Source organism: Branchiostoma belcheri, unplaced genomic scaffold (genome assembly GCF_001625305.1).
Source record: "Branchiostoma belcheri isolate BF01 breed outbred unplaced genomic scaffold, Haploidv18h27 scaffold151, whole genome shotgun sequence".
Lineage (NCBI taxonomy): Eukaryota > Metazoa > Chordata > Leptocardii > Amphioxiformes > Branchiostomatidae > Branchiostoma > Branchiostoma belcheri.
The window spans coordinates 1-21,003 of record NW_017802947.1 but is presented as its reverse complement, the minus strand read 5'-3'; the positions used below and the strand labels follow the sequence as shown (position 1 = coordinate 21,003).

Sequence of the window (21,003 nt, the reverse complement as noted above, 5' to 3'; positions counted from 1 at the left end):
GGATGGCGTAAGTTACTAATACTTACCGGTATCCACTCAGCAGCAATGCCTTATGGGAAGGTGGGGCTTTCCTACGGTATTGTCAATAGGGGGCATGACAAATCACAGAAAATGAACTCTCTACTCAAATATTGGGAAAGAAATGTACAGTGTTGTCATTTGCTTTAGAACTCAAGTAAATGGTTTTGTTCCATTGTATTATTGTAGCTTTCATCCAAGGATACCTGCGCAAAAATGTCTACGAGGATGTATTCCCCGATCTAAACAATATAGAAAACGAAAATAAAACTGTGGTGACTCAGGTATGCCTCTTCTGATTCTCCATGTTCATGTTCTAATTCAACTTTTATTTCATAATGTATCTAAACTATCCATAAGCATCTAATTCCCAACATAGAAATATCACATTTGGCAAAAATTGTAAGAATAAGTTTGCATTAGAGTATGCCATTATCAGCTTGACAGTAAGTGTCCATGTTTAGAATTTAAACTCATTCACATAAAGTTGTCATTGCATAGGAAAGCATCTCCACTGCTATAACATTTTACACATCTTGTAACCTTACATTAGGAAACTGAATTAACAGGATGAAATCATGGTGCTAAGTTATACACTATCTCCATTGGAGAAAAGCTGCTGTATACCTGTAAGTTCACACTGTTACAGTGCTAGCTTCAAGTAAGACTGTTGGCAGTATTGTAGTTGACATGTAAATGGCACTTTTCATAAGTTGTACTATTTCTATAAGCTACACTGTATTAACAACGTTTTTTCTTAAAAACCATCTGAAATATTTTGGAGTCTGGAGTTTTTCAATTGACAGAAACACTCAATATATGAAATACTATCATAATGTTGATACCATCTGGAAGACAATAATATCATCATAAAATTGAATATATTATTTTATCTGTATCACAGTGTATCAATATTGTTGTTATTCCAAGCACTCTTATTTTTAGGCAAAACTAATTTAATTTCTTGCATCTTGGATTTGTTGCTTATTTTCTGATTTGACAGAAAAAAGAAAATATCATTTATGATATGAAACAACCAAAAATACTCATCTTCTAAAAGTCTTCATAGTTATTGTTACAGTTTTCCACATAGCAATGCATCAAAAGTTGAACATTCGTAGTTTGAAATGTCACTTAGCCAGGTGTGTCAAATTTGTGGCTCCTGTAGTAGCCTTTAACCTGACTAAATTGTGCTCCAAATGACAGTTGTCACTCCTAGTGACAGTCTTTGCATAACTAACTATGAACCTGTGTGTTGACAGGATGGTTCAACCTAATCTTCTGATGATTGATTCACGTCATTTTGTTTGCCTATCTACACAGTCGCTGCTTTCACATTGCCATTGTCATAGATACCTTTAACCCTATTATTCTGTGGGTCAAAGGGTGTTTTCAGATGTATGGTTGCTGGGTACACCACACCCATCCTTTCGATGGAGTACTCTCCAGCCTTCAGGAACTCCGCGGTGACCTTCCCTCCCTCTGGATCCCTGACGTAGCCGTAGCCGATGCTTTTCCCCAGCGTGAAGGCGTAGTCCGCACGCCGCAGGTATCCCACAACGGCACCGTTCCTCCAGATGGCCTCCAGACCCAGCAAGGGAACATGGCTGACAGGTAAAACAACACCATTATCTGTATCTGTAGAGCCAGTATAAGCGCCCTTCGGTGTAACACACCAGCTTCACAGGCATGTGGCGTGGTGGCAGCTGGCTATATCACACGAAACAACCTGTCACACCTCACCTCATTGTTTAAAGCTATCTTATTATTAATCACGTTAGACCACAACCCTAGCATAGTTTGAGCCCCCATGTCCCCAATCAAAGTCCTGAAGCAGACCTGTGCATGGGTTATTGTTTACTGACAACAGAGGAGTGTTGTGATTTGGACGCCCTACAATGTGTCAGTGCATTAGACACCCATGCTGGCTTTGCTTCTTTCTGGGGAGAACAATCTGACCCTTCATGGTCTAAGAAAATTATTATTTGGCTTTAGAATAAGACTGTAACTGTACAAAGTCTGTACCTTAAAAATCATAAAATATTGTCTGAATGGGTAACAAATTACATAATATTTCATACCGTATCAATCAGATGTAATGCCTGTAGAACATTAAAATCAGACTTTCTAATCTAATTTTCTAATCAAACTGAATATTGATCATGACAACCTCTAACAAGGACAGTTGGCTACATGAATAACTTGAAATAATCAGCCATACCTTTACCTGAATCCCTGTACCTGTACTGGTCAGCAAATCACTTTGCGCACACAGCCCTACAAGTTTCTGTGATGTCAATAAATGCAGAAATAAGTAACATGCCAGTAGACAGAATTAAAATACATGTATCAGTGACTTACTCATCGATAGTGAAGCAGACCAGTTTTTTCTGCAGTCCCTGTGGTTTGAGTTTCTCTAGAGCATCTCTCCCCAGGAAGGGAGTGCTGGACTTCAGCTTACATGTGAAGGCCAGACCAGCTTCAAATGGGGTGTCGTCTGGACGGATGTCGGCATGCCAATGGCGATAGCCTAAACAAAAATAAATTAACTGTAAACAACGATTAACATTTTCTTTTATGGTATGATACTGTCAAAATGTGTGAAAAAGAAACATCCTATGAAATATTTCAATTAGTGTAAAGTATCATATTGTGTGCACATGAAACCCATGAAATCTGTTCTAACATTCACTGTATTGGGATATCACAGTATGTATTAAAGGGACAGGTATGTTTACCTGCTACGTTTGCCCTTTATGTGGATAGCATTCAGCACCAAGGACAGGTATATTTGCCTGTGTGTGGTGGTATTTGGCACCAGGGCATGTGTGTTTACGTGCATATGGATGGTACTCAGTACAAGGGACAATTATGTTGGCCTGGTATGTTTGAAAGTGTTTAAATGGCATTCAGCACCAAGGGCAGGTATGTTTACCTGTGTATGGATAGCACTCAGCACCAGGGACAGATATGTTTGACAGTGTCTGGTATGTTTGACAGTGTGTGTAATAGCATTCAGCACCAAGGACAGGCATGTTTACCTGTATGGATGGTGTTCAGCACCAGGGACAGGTTTATTTGCCTGTGGGGTACCACAGCTTTCCTAGTGTGCACACTTTCATGTATGTACTAAAATGTACTTACTGAAATGACCACATACCTTTCTCGATGCTGAGAGAGTCAATAGCCCTGTACCCAGAGTTGACTGCCCCATGCTTGGCCCCTTCCTTCATCACAGCTTTGTAAACTGGGACACATGACTCCCTAAAGCAACAAGCAGAAAATGTCATTACTAAGGAGCTTCTAGAGGTATTCAACATAAAGCAATAAGTGAAAAGAATACCTGCATAATATACACTAACAACCAAACACAAAATTTCCCTCATAACCAATGGACAAAACTTTGTTGATCTTTGAAAATTTGGCTTCTACAACACACATTTTCCAATGCACTAAGCCCTAAGCTAAATCTAACCTAAATCTTATTTTATTATGTCACCATAAATAAGACTTAATAGCCACTTGACGTTAAGGTTTATCAAAATGACAGTCTAGTGATCTTCCTTACTTGGGGATGTGCAGTTCCCAGCCCAGCTCCCCTACAAAAGAGAGCCTGAGTGCGCGCACTCTGTGTCCTGCCACACTGATGACTTGGTTGGTGGAGAAGGGAAAGGCTTCGTTGCCCATGTCTGTGTCTGTCAGAGCCTGGAGGATGTCACGACTGTCAAAATACAACACGGAATTCAGATCAATCTAGATGCATGAATGGATGCATAAAGCAACTACATTACAGGTATATCCACAGTGGTAGTGAACATAATACAGAACCACAAAGTCACAATTTGCCTTGTAGAATTTTTATGCATTTTTGAATTTGAAGACTAAGTGTATAGTAATGAGAGAGCCTCTTGAATTCTGAAGTACAGGGAAAGTATTGTCTTTTATGTCAACCAGGCAACCAGGGTGCTCCGATCTATGTGATAACTACCTGTTCCATTTTGTTATCACATGGGCTTCCAAATGTTCCAGAGAATAATTCAAATATGTTTCACATGCACTGCGTGCCCCACGTTCAAAAATTTGAATACCAGATTTGAACACTGGAATCGGTTACAATTTTGGGTTTAGGGACACCAAATTATGACACATTTCGCACTGAAATGCGTGTCTTCTTGGGTGGGTATGAAATACACAAGGTGTATTCTGCATCACCCTCGGTCCCAGCCCTCTCGCGGGTCTGATCTCTTTTAGCTGTAGAGTGACCCGACCCGCGGTTGGGCTGGTACCTTGGAAAATACACCATTTAGTATTCTACATTTACATGTTTTCAAAGGTTCCATCTGGTATATCCTGGTCCAGGTCTATTGTGTGCCTGGATTCCCACATAACAACATCACATCATGTCCTGTTCTTGTTTTGACACAACAGATCTGCTACAGTACAAATCACACACCACAAAAACTGCACAAACAAAACCACCACAAAAGATTTACCGGTACACAGTGTTCTATCCAGCCTGAATTTTTTTCCATCATCTTAATTTCTTTTCATAATCATATGTTAAGGGCCAAAGGCTTGCACGAGAGGTGAAAAAATCTTAGTGGGGTACAGGGGCATGCTCCCCCAGAAAATTTTAAAATCTTCACCCTCTGAAATGCTATTTCATGCATTTTGCGGGGCAAATTTTGTTGGTAGACTAAGCTTACTTTAAAGACCTCTTTCCATGTCTTTACATGACAATTTTTGTCATTCAAAGATGAGGGTTTGGGCAAAATTTTTGTCTGTCATGAGTGGCAAAATTCTGTCAAACGATGGAAAGAAGGACGTTGGCTAGAACACTGCCAGAACATTATGTACCAGAACTTTTACCTTCTGGGCCCCTGTATACTGATCATGCCGAGTTGTTCAGACATGTCTGCCAGCTGACAGTTGAAGCTGTTGTCCTGGAGGATGTCTGTGATGTGGGACCAGTTATGCTGGGCTGCACCTCCGCCTACAGCTATGTAGAAACCCTTACCTGCAATGACATTCAAATAAAACAATCCCTTTGTTTCTGTTTGTATGCTCATTTTTTTTCTAACAATATGAACCAAGGTTTGATAAAAGTGACATTTTGGTCACATCAATTATATTAATGCTGACTGGTTGTTTTTCCAAGTCAACATTTTAGAGTAGAAAGGTGTACGTATAAGAAGCCAAGGTAAAAACAGAATGCTGAAAAGAATACTAATGAAAAGCTCAGTCCTTAAATGTAAACCTTTGTGTTTCAAATCAGATTCAGCCCCCAGCAACATTTTTTTTTTCAAAATTTCCAATAATTATGGCATAATTGTACTTTTTTTACTGTTTTATACATGTATTTACTGTTCATTGCTCAAAAACACAAATGCAACTAGAAAGGCCAATATTTGCTTTGGAGCAAATACAGCGATGGGTTCACCACTTTTTACGACATGGCAGGGAAAGAATGAGAAACACAAGGGAAAACAATGATTTACATTGATATAACTATAATATGAAGTAACATACAACTAAAACAACAGTTGGATAGCTATTCCCTACTTTATTGGTTAGGATTTTTAATTGCATAATGCAAACTGTTGATTTTCAAAATAAATAAAAAAACGTTCATGCCCCGCATTCCAATGCTGGAGCAGAAAAGCTTGAAATACCTACCAAAACACTTGAATAAAGACATACTGTCAGTATGGAAATGCTCTGTGCAGGTGTTAATCAAGTTAAATCCCAACAGCCAATCAGCAAGAAATGCTCTGTGCTGGTGGAAATGCTCTGTGCAGGTGTTAATCAAGTTAAATCCCAACAGCCAATCAGCAAGAAGTATAGAGGAAAGCTGCATGCCTATTGGTTGATGCCCTGCATTCCATTGTGATGACTCATGCCCAGACGTGGTAAACATGGCACACTAACACAGTAATACATTTGCTATAACACAGCCAAAAAACTCAAATAAAACCATTCTAAAAGCCTGTATCACAAAAATTTAAAAAACGCCTAGGGGTATTTGCCCACTGTACCTCCATACCAAATTTCAGGACCTTAGGCCCTAAAATGAAGAAGCTGAATCCATTTAAAAAATGGCAGGAGAAGGAGGAGAAGGAGAAGAAACATCAGAAAAAGCAATATGGGTTCACCACCACTTCGTGGTGTGGTGAACCCATAAATATGACATAGGCAGGGGGAAACTTCTAGACACAAAATCAACTATCAACATGCTCAATTTTGACTTACCATCAAAGGAAGGATCCATGGCTGAGCCCTCCCCAGGAGCGATCATACTCACAGTCAGGTCACTCTCTATCCCTCCTGACTTGTCTAACATACATGTGTACACTGTGGAGCCTGGGGTAGAGAACAAGGACAATATTCAATTTGTAAACCATCATCTTCTTCATCAAGTGAAGTGTGTACTGTATGCCTGGTAGGGCTATGATAAACAATACAGATTAGAGAATGATTAAGCAATGCATCCTTGTGTATGTGTGGGGGGCATGTACATGTATGTGTGATGTGTGCGTGTGTCATGCATTGTTGTGTGTGAACAGTGAAGGGGGTGAAGTCTGCTATCTCTGATTCCTTGTTCAAGAAAATACAATGACAGTTTATTATGATTAAGTACAAATTATGATCCCACAAGGTCAAAACCAAGAAGAGAGAAAGTCTTATCATAGAGTGTACATCAATATAGCAATCATTCCAACCAATCAGAGAGCACAAATGTAATTAGATTATCAATCATGAAACCTTACCAGGTGGTTTGTCCACGTTGTTGGAGAAGATCCAGTCAGCAGCCTTCTGTGCATCTGGGCCAGTCAGGTAGTACTTGCCAAAGTAGGACATGTTGAACACTGCTGCCCTCTCTCTACAGGCCACACATTCCTTACCAATCTTACATACAGGAAGAGAAGGAGCATTTTCAGAACATATCATGGGCAAAGGTGATAAAAGGAAATCTCACAGGTTTAAGTTCAGGGACTCAATTTTGCAATAGCAGGAAACACATCTTTAAAGTTCACAGTGAGCACACAGAGTAACATCTCTGGAAAAATTATGTTATGGAGAAATCATTGTCAAAATTGAAAACATAAAACCACTCCGAATGAATACTTAAAATATCTACACACACTTAAAAGAATTTACAGACAAGTAAAGGAATAATAATACATGTACTGGTGGTACAATTGAAAAAGAGCAACTGCGTGTACCTGTCTTGTGCTCTGGAAAGAAGACATCATTTTGGTTGTAAAATATCCAAAGAGTGTATACATATACTCACCACATCATGGTGCTCGGGAAAGTCAAAAGTATAGTCATCTCTCAGTCTGTCATTGTACAGGTTTACTTCATTGCCTGGGATCTCTTCATAAGCACCATAATAGTCATAGTTTGGGATCTACAGAAAGACATTAGAAAATATTATATTATTTCATTTTCTGTTGTTATATATATATATATATATATTCTGCTGATTGTTGTTGACAGCTGGGTTTGCAGGGCCTGAAATACTAGTACAAGCTATGCAGATCTAGATCTGTGCCAGATAAAATGGTGCTGTGCAGGCATTTCTGATGATTACATGCACTTAACCTACACTGAACTGAACTAACCTGCACTGGTCCATGACAAGGCAAGCATGCAACATTAGGGTGACATACTGATGATAGTTCCCCTCAAATGCCTTGCACTTTTCCATAGTAGCATTCTTTAATACAGCAGATGCCACAATTTAAAATGGTACAACATGTTCTAGGAACATCTTCAAAATACTGTGTGTTTTTTAAAGGATAATCTAAAGAGGAATAAAAATGGGTGGTGCAGGTTTAACTGTGTCTGGTACACGTAACTTTTAACCAGTACAGGAATCCAGAATTAAGTATTTCAAGCCCTCGCTTGTGTCCAAGAAAAAAACATGATTGTCACAGAAAAATGTATGAACCTTTGATCAGTGATTGCGTGGGTACTTGCAAATGTGGAAATAACACAATAACAGGACATGTCGGTTCGCTGACCGTTTGCAACATTTAGAGTAGATAAAGTCAGTTGACTGTAAACATTGGATAAAGGCACTGATGCATCATGTGTAAATGTTTCTCAGAATTGGTCTAAAGCTAGGATACGTTAAAGGGTCATGGACATTGCTTCGCCCCAAAATGAGATACATGTAAATGATTGTATAAATACAAGTACTAGTAGTAATGATTAATTGGTGACTCAAACCTGTAGCTGTAACATACACTTTACCCCTGCTACATTGTAAGGCAAAGACCACACACAGACACCAACACACAAACATGTGTGCACACACATTAGTATTGAAGCACAGGACACATGCATGCCCGTATGGTTCGGGAGGTTCGGAAGAACCCCCCCACAAGGCTCAAAGGTCCACTTTTTGGTCCACTTTTTATGTAAAGGTCCACTTTTTGGTCCACTTTTTATGTAAAGGTCCAAGATTTTTCTTGAAAAGATGGACTTGAATCGTAGAAAAACTGCTCCCTTTGTCATTGAATAAAAATTTATCTCTAAATGTCTAATTTTTTCTTGGAAATCCTCTCAAAAACGCACAAAATGACATTTTAGAAGGTTCATTTTTCAAAATTTCCCGGGGGAGCATGCCCCTGAACCCCCCTAGGAACCTTGCGCCCTCCAGGTCCTCTCAAGCAGTGGGAGGAACCCCCCATTCAAAATCCTGGCAACAGGCATGACATGTGCAGTTGTACTTACAGGAGTGGGTCCCTGTGGTGTGAAGTATCCAGGTCTCTCCCAGCCATGTCTCTCCTGAAACACACACCCTGCTTCCAGCAACACCTGTAGGAAAAACACTGGTCAACACTTCAGGACAACCCTGTAAGTAATTTAGTACAAACAAAACAAACAGACACACGTGCCATGCTACTTTCCTTGTTTGTAGTCTAAATTGTGAAAATCATTCAGAATTATTGGATAATGTCAGTACACATAAAATAATGTATCTTTGTGCAATAGCCATATAAAAAATTTGGAGCAAGAGGTTTTTACCAGAGGAACCTAGAAGAATGCACAACAACAACGCTGCACAATTCCACAAAATGTATTGCTTCAAAAATGCAGGGATTGCCTCTGAGTCAGCATTTTAGCCAGCAGCCTGAAATATTTTTCCATCATTTTAATTTTGTTTAACAGAACATTATGTGGAGCACCAATATTAGGGGGGTCCGGGGGCATGCTTCCACAGAAAATTTTGACATCTTGACCCTCTGAAATATGCTATTTCCTACGTTTTAAGGGGCAAATTTTGCTGGTAGACTAGGGTTATTAGACTAAGTATAATCATCTCTTTCCACATCCTTACACACCAATTTTTGTCCATCAAATATGACAGATTGGGCAAAACTTTTGTCTGTCATGAGCAGCACAATTCCATCAAATGACAGATGCTGGCTAGAACACTGGATTACCTCATGGAAAGGGTCCATCCTGGAGTTCCTAGCAGCAAGTGGTTCGTCGTGTGGGAAGACTATGGAGTAGTTCTTGGCGTACGACTCGTGGCTGCGTTCCCTTATCCAACGGTCGTCACTAGTTTGACAGGTGGGAAAACGCCTGCAAAGAAGAAAGCATTGGATCATACAATTTCACTGTACAACTACAAAATACAAATTTTCCATTATCTAGAAAACCACCAATTACACTAGTCTTTCTTCTACATTTGCACAAAGTTACCACAAGATTTGACAAGTACAGTGAGTAGAATTTTTTCTTCAGTTATGTTTAAAGGGACTTGAATATTTAGCAGTAGGGGGAAGGAGGAGTTTGCAATGTTTCAAATTTGACATGATGATCTTGCAATGGAGAAGTCACCACAAACTACCTTCAATATGTCAAGTGTAGAAAGGTGCTAGAAAATTTGACAAATCTCAGACATTTCAACTCACCTACATTTATAAACTGGTTGCCCCCGTTGGGGAAAGATGTACACAACAGAAATTTGAAAAGCAATGATCAGCTCTGTATCCCAATAGCATTTCCCCAACAGATATAAGAACAGTCCCATATCCAATATATACTTCACTTCGCTTTTGAACAATGTCAACTTATCCATCATTGTGTGATAAATATCATTGTGATTAATTTGTCTGATTATTTTAATTATTAAGTACTTGTATAGATGTTTATATTATAATTAGTTTTCTTCATTTTTGTGTCTGCCTAAAAATCATGCATAATTCAGCGACTTATACTATGTATAAGTGGCTGCAAGGTATTTTAGTATATTGTTATGAATCGAAACAATAATCTCAACAAATTAGAGTTTTTAACCAAATTAAAAACAAATTACAAACAATACCTGATGTCTTATCTTGACGTCATGGAAGCAGTGGATTGTTCATTTCCTGACAATGACTGGAGTTGTACAGTCAAAAATTTGGGTGAGTCCAATTTCTTGTGTTGGAAATTACAGTTTAAACTTGCTGCACAATACCTGATGTCATAGCCGTACATGTCCAGTGTTGGGCGTCCGTTGACGACCCATCTGGCCAGCTCCCGACCACACCCTCCTCCTAACATCATCCCAGAACTGTTGAACCCACAGCCGAGGTAAAACCCTCGCACCTCAGGAGACTCTCCCATCAACGGCTTGTGGTCTGCTGTAAAGGACTCTGAAAATGGAGAGAAACTCATAGAATCTATCTATTACAATAAGTGATAAAAATCTCCACTGGAAAATGGACCACTGGAAGAATAGCTACATATAAGCTAAATGCTAAAGATAAATGTGGATCCAAACAAAGTCAAATCTCCAAGCCTTTTGATAGCTGTAAGAAAGCGTAAAGGCCGCATAGTGTTTCTGAGGCTGTAGGTGCAGTAGGTTGTTAATTCACTTGGATTATGGATACAGTATTGGAAGGCAGGGCACATTCATCTGGCACAACTTTTTACCTCCCAAACTAAAGTCATGCAGGCAGTCCGTTACACGCATGTGAAGTAACAAAGTTGTGTGAAAGTACAATATTCTTTGACACACCATCTTACTATGGCCCTAGCCCTAGCCCTAGCCCTAGCCCTAGCCCTAGCCCTAGCCCTAGCCCTAGCCCTAGCCCTAGCCCTAGCCCTAGCCCTAGCCCTAGCCCTAGCCCTAGCCCTAGCCCTAGCCCTAGCCCTAGCCCTAGCCCTAGCCCTAGCCCTAGCCCTAGCCCTAGCCCTAGCCCTAGCCCTAGCCCTAACCTCTCAAACTAGTGTCCACTAGCCTAACCATTTGGCTATTGATGCCACTATCATTGAAATTCATACTTAGTTGATGACAACTGACTGACTGTACAGACCTGGCCCACACACTGTAGACTTGATCCCTGTCCTCTCGATGACTGGAACCCTGTTCACACACCCCTCCACATGGACACTGAACACATCCCAGTCCAGCTCAAACAGACCAAACGCAAAGTCTTTATCCACCTAGAGTACAGAAAGACAACAAGATCAGAAAAACTGAAAACTGAATCAAACCTACAAGCTAAAATTTGTAAAAAGAAAGAGGTCTAGGTTTAAACTTCCATACTGACCTTGTCCCAAAAGACAGGGTTGGGTTCGTAGCCACCACAAGACAGGGCATCCCCCTGTAGTTTCAGGTACACGGAGGCGTCGTGGTCTCTGATGTTGGGCATGTTCTGGATGCCTTCTATCCTCTCAGTCACCACGTACGCATGGTGCATGGCGATCAGTGGAACAGCCACTCCTGCCATGCGCCCAATGTATGGTGACCACACACCTGTGTTGAAAAACATAAGGCAATAGGTTAACAATGATCCTGGAAAGACATTTTGACTATTCATTGCACAAATTCACAGGGTATAACCTATACAATAAAACTGTCAGCAGCTGACCAGTGAGCAATAGAGTACCACGATTTCCTCTTCTTGTATCCTCCAGGAAGATTGGCATGTAACCTAAGCTAGCCTTTCAGGTGGTACCTGGTCTAAAGCAAAAATTATCATCATGTTTGTTTGTTTAGGACCTCCATTTGTGCATTTTGCATTATTCTTCCTGGAGTCCATAGTGAATGTCCGTAGTTTTTTGTAAAATAGCACAGGGCATGCCCCTACCCTTTTTGAAAGGTGTGGTGGGTTCTTTAACGTGCGTGGGGTGTGGTTCTCCCCAAACACGGGACCTCCATTTGAGGTCCTATCTGAGGGATGTCCCTAGACGAAGCTAGGAACGCATTTCCACCTGAGTGAAGTGAGGAAAGTCATGTAAAGTGCCTTTCCCAAGGGCATCAGATCGGTGACAAGGTAGGAATCGAACTGAGGACCTCATGGTTCAGAGCCGAACACGCTACCGCTATGAAACATGACCCCACTTCCAATTAAGTCTAGGAATTGCCAGTGTGTAGAATAGCAACATTGAGGGTATCAAAGTAAACAATTGCCAAATGCTGCATTTGACAACGTGGTTTGTTTTTTCCAAACAGAAGACATTGTTACCTGCACAGTTGACTACAGCTTTGGTCTTAATGGTTCCATGTGAAGTCTCCACTCCAACGACTCTTTTGGTTCCGTAGTCATCCTCTTTTACCTGGATACCTGTCACTGAGCAGTTTTCTACCACCTGGGGAAGTACAGGCATGCTTTTACCTGATGAAGTACATGTACATTCACATTGTGTTTTCTATATATACTGTAAATTCTTTACTTTTCCGGTGGGTCTATTTTCTACATTAAAGGCTCAAAGTAATCTTCTGCAACAAATTCTCCCGCATTGTCTGGGCCTGTATGTTTCTTAGTTTGTCTTAATTGCTGTTATTATGTGTATTTCTCATATTTATTTTATATGGGCCATTTATGTCTGAAATAAGAGATCAAGACAGAAAATAGTGTTTTCTGCATATACAGTTATACAGTCAATTCTTTACTTTAAATTTGCACTTTCATTTCATGGTGGAAGAGAAAAGCAGATTTTTACTGTGTTTTAAATTTGCAGTTGAAGCAATTCTGTAGTACAGTTACTGTAGTAATATATCTGTGTCAGTGTCTTGACCTGTGTCCTACATAGTTCTCACTAGGCTGTTTGAGCGTAGGGGCCCCCTATGCTGTGATTTTGACCCCCTACGCTGTGATTTAGCCCCCTACACTGTGTTTCAACCAGCAAAGGGGTGGTTTTTGGGGGCAGAAGCTTCATTAATCTTTAAAAAAATGAAAATATAACTTAAGAATGAAGCTATAACAGAGGGAAAACAAAATCTGTCCCCCAATAAACAATAAATAGTGTCTTAAGTGGATAATATGAGTTACAAAATTTTGGGGGGAGAATATCAGGCCCATGTTTTGGGGACTCGGTGCGTGACTCACGCCGCAGAAAGTTGCCCTTCTATACCTGACCCCTACGCTGTGAAAAAATCCTGGTGAGAACCCTGCCCTACCTGTGCCCCTCCCTTTTTGGCAGCCCTGGTGAGAGTTGTGCAGTAGCCTGCTGGGTCGATGGTCCCGTCCCCCGGACTGTACAGCGCTCCGTACATGTCTGACACATTCATCAGGGGGTAGATCTTCTTTGTCTCCTCTGGCGACAGCACGTAGGACTCAATGCCATAGTTGCGCCCAAGCTGTTAGAGTAATTGTCACATTATTGGCATGAAAAAGAACACAAGAGGTGACAACACTACTGTCAACCCAAACTTGTCAAGGCAAAAGGCTCCTTTCTCTCAGTCCCTTCAAATTTTCCAACAGACTGTAAACAATGGCAGGGTATTAAACGTTTCTTTCTTGCCCTTAGAGTTAATCTGCGTTACTAGTATTTTTATCTTGAAAGTTCATCTGTGTTGGTGGTCATTCCTTGACAAAGACTTTAGTTGTAGTACTTGTACAGTCAAAAATTTGTTATTTTTGTGTTGGCCATTACAGTTCAAACTTGTTTTCAGTATTTTTATCAGTTTGCCTGGGGAATGTAGTAAGGAACTTACAAAACATTAACAAGTAAATCCTTTGGGCTGTGCAACAAAGAACTGTAAATACATATTGTCTATTGTTAGTGTCTTGTGGAACAGTGAGTCCTTACCGTCATGAGTCTCTGGTACTCGTCCAGTCTCTCCTTGTTGGAGGCGATGAAGATGCCTCCATTGTTGATCCAGCCGGTGTCTAGTCCTGTCTCCTCCCCCAGCACACCCTGGATCAGGTCTCGGGTGTGGTCCAGCAGCTCCACTTCCACATCATTGGGACGCAACCTCCACACCAGACCTGGAGGAGGTGAAAAAGAAGGCGAGAGTCATTTTTTTACACCAAAAGTTAGGTCCATTCTTTTTAATTTTTAAACCAGGATCTAGAATGCAACTGAAAACTGAGTTTGTAAAGCAGAATTTGTCATTCATTCATTTATTCATTCATTCAGTCATTCATTCATTTTCATTCATTCATTTATTCATTCATCCATTCATCCATTCATTCATTCACTCACTCACTCACTCACTCACTCACTCATTCATTCATTCATTCATTCATTCTTTCAACAGCTATCAGCAGCACATTAGTACCTGCTGTATGCCATGTTGTCCCAGCTGTGAGCTGTGCCTTCTCCAGGAGGACAGCATTGCTGACCCCCAGCTTGGTCAGGTGGTACAGCGTGTTACAGCCCACACTGCCCCCACCTATCACCACCACGTCTGCCTCCGACGGTACCGAGGACGGGCCCGTGGCGTCGTCAGACTTCAGCGTTGTCTCGTACGGGACACCAGCGGACGCTGACTGGCTGCAGAAACGTGCTGTGCATCTGCCCACCTGCTGTGCAAGTCTGTGCTGCACTCTCGCAAGTTGCCAGAGAGGCATGATGGGTAACTGGGCTAAGTACCTGTAAAAAAGACACTAGTAAATAATTTCAGGTTGCAAAGTGAACAAAATCATGTTCAGTTAGGTTCATACAAACACATGGTCTCATGTATGAGGATTTATAAGAAGTTGGTATATAGTGCATTTTTTTATGTTCTTCCATAGTTTCCATCGTATGCAGACTCAAAAATACTGCAAAGTACGTCAATGAAGGTTAGAGTTAGACATCCAGGTAATGCTGGGCTTGAAACACTGGGTCCATGTGCCCCTTAGCGCACCCAAATTTGGACTTGGAGCTGTGCACCTCATTTTTTTCTGTAGGTGCACCCAAATATTTTCATAGGTTTACGTGATGTAAAGATGTCAAATGTATAGTAGTCATAGTATACAGCATATACAACATCTTAGTGTCAGAAAAATATTACAAAATCATTGCTATAACGTTAGTTACAGTGTGCCTTTCTAAAAATGAAAGAAAATTAGTTTTTGCTGGTACTCTACTTATTTTACCTTGTAAGTTGTATGGTGCACCCAAGAAATATTTTGTTTAGGTTGGGTCCCAAAAATGAATTTCGAGCCCTGTAAATCAGATACAAATGTTTGTCAACAAAACCATTACCCTGGACCAAGGACGTTAGTACTAGAAATACAGATTACCACATGATCATGTTTGCTCTTATACTACTACTAGTACCATAATGTCCTTGCCCTGGATAGATTTTTAAAACTGTCCAATACTGTCCTTCTGAGAACAACGGGTATTTATCCAAAAACTAGATTTGGGACAGACAGGTATTTATCCAATAACCGGTTTTTGGCATAAAGATGGCACCTAGGTTACATGATCATGATTTATAAACCTTGCACTGATTTGGGACGCCATGGCCAGCGAGTAAAATTGAGCCCCGTTACAAATGTTTGGGGCTTACAAAGCCAACACGAACTTGCTAATGAATCTGCTACACTGGTGATTTGAAGTGAATCGCCAACTCCGAAGTACAGAATTTAAACCATCGCACACTGGGACGTGCCCCTACTTATTTTTCGAATAGCTAGAGTAGATTAATCGGGGGGTTTAAATCGTAAACATAACGGGCCCGTTACAACTGCGCATAATCTATAACAGTTCGTCGTAATTATATTTGCCTCTTCCATCGCAAAATGGATATATGAAGCATATATTCCGGGTATAGGGAGCGACATATTTACCTCCAAAAATGCTGACCCCTGGGGTTTATCCCTAAGCTAGCTGGTTTGACGAAGTGCGGCACCAGTTTAGACCGGTTTTCTTTCGCGGGCAGGAGTTTGTTTACGTCCGGCTGGAGGTCAAAGTTGACTATTGGGCGAGTTCATTAGATAGTAAGGGGCCATGGAGTTATTTAAAATACATATTAACACTAAAAAGTATGTACTATTGCAACATCTAGTTCATAAAAGAAGTTAATATTATTGATACAACTGTATCAAGTATGTAAGATACAAAATACTATATATATATATATTGAATCTGATGATTAACATGACATATAAGAAAACGATATGTGCAGACCCCCACAATGCAGATGAACTCTTCTGAAAAAAAGAATGCTAGACAAGGACAGCCCTCTAATGTATCCGTTATGTGGGTCACGACGGATCAATTTTTGTTTTGTTTGATAACGTTACACCGCATACTTTCGTACGGACCTGGTGCTCTGTGTAAGTGTTAGCTTGATAGGCCTGGTCTAGAAGGTATGGCAATGGAAGTAAAATGTTAGCAAAACAATGATACTGATAGAACGTCCTATGCCAAATGAATTTTATGGTTGACAAACATAGTTACTGCAAGAGGGTGAAAAAATCCCCCTCCCCAAAATACTGGTTGGTATATGCTCTGAAAATAAAGGGATTGCAAATGTTATCATAAAAATAAAACTGACAACATACTGAACACAGTGACATGTAAAAACGTGTTTTATTGCACAAAAGACACAGGGCAATAGTAGTCTGGTACAAAGTACATTTTGAACTACAAACCAGAGGCATGATCAGAAGTAAACACACACACAAAAAATCATACAAACTAGTCTGCATATCTATAATTTCAAACATAGTTTAAGTGAGCTGTGGTTCAATGTACTTTGTACAACTTACTGAACTTTTGTAATCTTTTGACAATATACCAGTAAATAAATATCGTCTTTGTGCGCAAAATCATTGGACTGGCCATTCTTAGGTACACCCTACTATGTATCTCTCACTTATCATTTCCATCAGCTGCCAGTCTGTTGAGTTCTTGAGATAGTTCTGTCACTTTCTCCAAGATCTTATCCTTGTCCTCCTCTTTTAACCTTGCTCCACATTTTTGTAGAAATCTGTCTGGATGCCACAAAACTTGCTGAGACTTAAGATACTTCTTAAAGTTCTCCTTGTCAGATTTGTCAACATCACAGAACAAAACCTTGACCATGTCCCTGATGTTGCCCTTAGTATTCGGCCATGGTATATCACTGTAACTAAGTGTTTGTAATGCATCCTGTTGAAAAACTTCACTACATTTCTTTTCGTACTCTTGCTTTTTAGCTAGAAGGGTTTCTTTGTCACGCCTGCTTGCTCTCTTTAGATATTCTTGGTGTTCTTTTTCTAGCTTCTTCTGGAAGTCTTCTTGTTCTTGCTGTTTTTGCTTCTTCTTGTCTTCTGCTGACAGTGTTTCTTGTTGTGCTCTTCTTTTACGGTGTTTCCTGTGGAACTGCTCGGACAGTCTGTCAGCCCAGGTGTCATACGTGTCTGCTTCTCTCTCTTCTACATCTGAAGAAAAAGAAATGCATAGACTACTGTAAATTCATTTATTTTCAATATGATTTAATATCAAGGTAGAAAGGGAAAGGAGGTTTTCCCAGTGTGTCAAGTTCAAGGTTGAAACAATTCTGCAGTACAATAGTCATTAGTCAATCATGAAACCGTGAAAATAAACCCAGCACAAACATTTCTACTGCAAGGGTCTTTCATTGACAATAGTGACTCTGAAAAGATTCCTCTAAAAACTTTTCACACCACAAAACAAGTATTCCTACCAAATCAAGGTTTTATACACAAACAGTACTGAAATATACACTCACCTTCAAATATTCCCCAGTTTGCTTCATATTCATCTTCCCATTCTCCACACAGCTTTTCCCTCCATCGTCTGTCTTCTTCTGCTTTGCTTTCCCTTTCTTCTTTCCTCATCTCTTCCTGCAGAAGAATTTAATGTGAAGCATGAAAACTGAAAATGCTCAAGTTACTCTACTTCAGACATAAAAACTTTAAAAAAGCAGGGATGTGTACGAGTATAGATCAGCCATATTTATTTAGTCACAGCAAGTAATTTTATGGATGACATTAGCACGCGCATTAATTTTTGCCCGATTTTGGGAAGAAAAAGAAATTTTGTTGCCCTCACACAGTGTTTAACATGCCAAAAATGGGCAAAGATGTCTGTTGCCATGCCAGAATGTGGATGGCAGATAAATATGAAGAAAGGAGACAAGGCCCTGATTTAATGTTTTGTCTTTTACTTTGATGCAGTGATGTATTTCATTTCTTTTATATGTGATGGTGGCTGTGTATAAGTGATGTTCCTACTGAGTCAAAATCATTTGTACAATGATTGAAAACTTTTATTTTTCAAAGTTGTTTCAGTGAGAAATTAATTTTGTAATAGTTGGCAGTAAACACAAGATAGGTATCATATCTTGTTTTTTCGCCCTGTTGCATTAGATTTAGAGTCTGCAGAAGATGTCATCCATCAAATTTACTTGCTGTGGCCTAATGTCCAAATACAGTACCTGTTTGTCCTCTGCTGCCCTCTGTTCCATCAGTTCTTTGCTCTCCTCCAGTAACTGTTGGGGGGTTTCTCCTTTCCTGTTTCTCTGGTGTAGAACTTTTTCAGGGCATTCCTTCAATAGGGGCATGACCATGTCATAGTAGCCTGGGAATGGAAAAAGTAAGTAACATATTTTAATTTTGTGGGGTCTAAGGAATTATGACAGCACTACACAATTTAGCCAGTGGCTCTTGGAGGACGTACTTGCTTCTACATCCGTATCAAGTTTCAACCTCCTTGGATATACATTGTACACTTTACAAACAAATACAATTAATCTGAGAATTGGAAAAGACACTGGCTTTAGCAATGTTGAGTATACTCTCAATGTAACTATGGCATTGTGACTTGTAAGATCCAAATCTGGTGATGGGATGGGTTAACCAAGGAGCTTTCTTGGGTTAACTGAGGACATGAGTCATCAGGAAGTTTGTTTTCCATGTTTCAACGTGTTGTGAAACCATGGCTCTTTTATAACCCCGATGATGACACCCTATGTGGAACTACTAGTAGTACGTCTTCCAGTCAGAAACATACGACAGTGAGCTAGGATTATCCCTGAAGAAAAGTTCGTTGTCGAAGAAGAACGTTGAATCGCCAAGGACGAGAAAAATAAGGTTAGTAGCTGTGTTCAAGGAGGTCCTTGCTGTGTTGGAGGTCAACCCCAGGTCACAAGAAGTTTGCATACCATGTACGTTGCCTTTCAGGACATCCAGCAGTGCCAGATGAAGGGGAGTGTTTCCATCTGTGTCCACCACGTCTGTGTCAGCTCCGTGTTTCAGTAAGATCCTCATGCAGGCGTCTTCTCCGAGAAGACAGGCGATGTGTAGCGGCGTTCTCTCCTTCTCGACTCGCAGAGAATTCAAACGAATTTTACCGCTATGTTTCCTGAGATATGACTTCACTTTGTGAACTTCTCCCGCCTTCAAGTACTCCAAGAATTTCTCAACTCTTGACCTCCCCATGGTTTGGTCCGTAAGGCATCAAAATTACTTCCCCAGATGAAGTAAACTTCATGAATTATTCACAACTGGAAGTTACAACTCCCGAAAAAAAATTCATCGTCTGCCATGATGGCTACGTCATGCCATCTAGCGAGAGATAGCGAGATTTTCCGAGACCAGAAGGTTCTAGAAAAAATAGGGGTTTAATAAACAGAACATAAAAGTATTAATTCTTGTAGTGAAAATATCCCAGTTTTATGTCGTGACTTATACCTAAAGATACATATAATCTAATATATATTTACTGATGTATAGGGGTATGAAGTACTATCCTTGGAATATAGCTGTAAAATATTGTAAGACAAACTAAGTACCCCTTCATCTGAATGGTATAGTCGACTGCACCACATCATTTTCCATTGAACCTCAGCTCGAGGGAAGTGATCTTCGAAAACAACTCTTTTAGTCAACAAAACGCTGAAACGGCGTGCAAAATTTCACCTTCCAGGTTTACGTGACACCAGATAAATCTCCAACCAGCAAGATGGCCGAGTCTGACTGGGATACGGTGACTTATTTGAGGAAGAAGCCGCCAACTGCGAAGCAAGCTCGCTCTCAGCAGGTCAGTTGAACGATCCATCCATCCGGGAATTGAGGTATGGCTTGGTCTAGAATATGGTAGGACGGCCACGAAAGACGGCCACGCCGCTATTGGTCAATTTCTCAGCAAGCTCCACGCTGCTATTGGTCGGGGTATCAGCTGCTGCAGTGAGGGGTAGCTAGCGGTGGGGAGGGCTGCCGGCGTTTATCCACAACTTTTAGGGGCAAAAAAACGTCAACCTTTACGACTATAATCACTCCACTTTGGTGGATAAGCCACAAACAGTCATTTGTGCGGCTCTTAGCTCTGGAAACCTTACAGGTAATGACTACGTGAGGGAGTTGGGTCTAGATATTACGTTACCAGTAAAACGCCGTACGCGTACGCGTATACGGGAAATACTTTCCATGGGCCTTTCATAATGTAGGGACCAGGTAAGGCACCGTACAGGTGATATTTGCGTGGCCCTTTCATCTGGGGAGCAGGTAAGGCACCGTACAGGTAATATTTGCGTGGCCCTTTCATCTGGGAACCAGGTAAGGCACCGTACAGGTAATATTTGCGTGGCCCTTTCATCTGGGGAGCAGGTAAGGCACCGTACAGGTAATATTTGCGTGGCCCTTTCATCTGGGAACCAGGTAAGGCACCGTACAGGTAATATTTGCGTGGCCCTTTCATCTGGGGACTAGGGAAGGCACCGTACAGGTGCTATTTGCGTGGCCCTTTCATCTGGGAACCAGGTAAGGCACCGTACAGGTAATATTTGCGTGGCCCTTTCATCTGGGGAGCAGG

General features: G+C 40.7%; 2 protein-coding genes across 2 annotated transcripts; both read right to left on the bottom strand.

Annotated features, from left to right (window-relative positions):
• Positions 1-258: 258 nt before the first annotated feature.
• On the bottom strand, positions 259-16,132 carry LOC109465509 (sarcosine dehydrogenase, mitochondrial-like). The gene is made up of 18 exons (XM_019762865.1): positions 16,032-16,132; positions 14,531-14,844; positions 14,059-14,237; positions 13,427-13,606; positions 12,492-12,615; positions 11,574-11,779; positions 11,337-11,466; positions 10,496-10,673; positions 9,474-9,615; positions 8,761-8,844; positions 7,313-7,429; positions 6,786-6,924; positions 6,268-6,378; positions 4,888-5,035; positions 3,587-3,739; positions 3,179-3,282; positions 2,380-2,548; positions 259-1,625 (listed from the first exon to the last, which is right to left on the bottom strand). The coding sequence occupies exons 2-18, from the start codon at positions 14,820-14,822 to the stop codon at positions 1,334-1,336; spliced, it is 2,748 nt and encodes a 915-aa protein (XP_019618424.1). The 5' UTR covers positions 14,823-14,844; positions 16,032-16,132; the 3' UTR covers positions 259-1,333.
• A 627-nt stretch (positions 16,133-16,759) lies between these two features.
• Positions 16,760-19,778, bottom strand: LOC109465511 (NF-kappa-B inhibitor-like protein 1). The gene is made up of 4 exons (XM_019762869.1): positions 19,355-19,778; positions 18,629-18,771; positions 17,921-18,035; positions 16,760-17,609 (listed from the first exon to the last, which is right to left on the bottom strand). The coding sequence occupies exons 1-4, from the start codon at positions 19,629-19,631 to the stop codon at positions 17,059-17,061; spliced, it is 1,086 nt and encodes a 361-aa protein (XP_019618428.1). The 5' UTR covers positions 19,632-19,778; the 3' UTR covers positions 16,760-17,058.
• Positions 19,779-21,003: the final 1,225 nt, after the last annotated feature.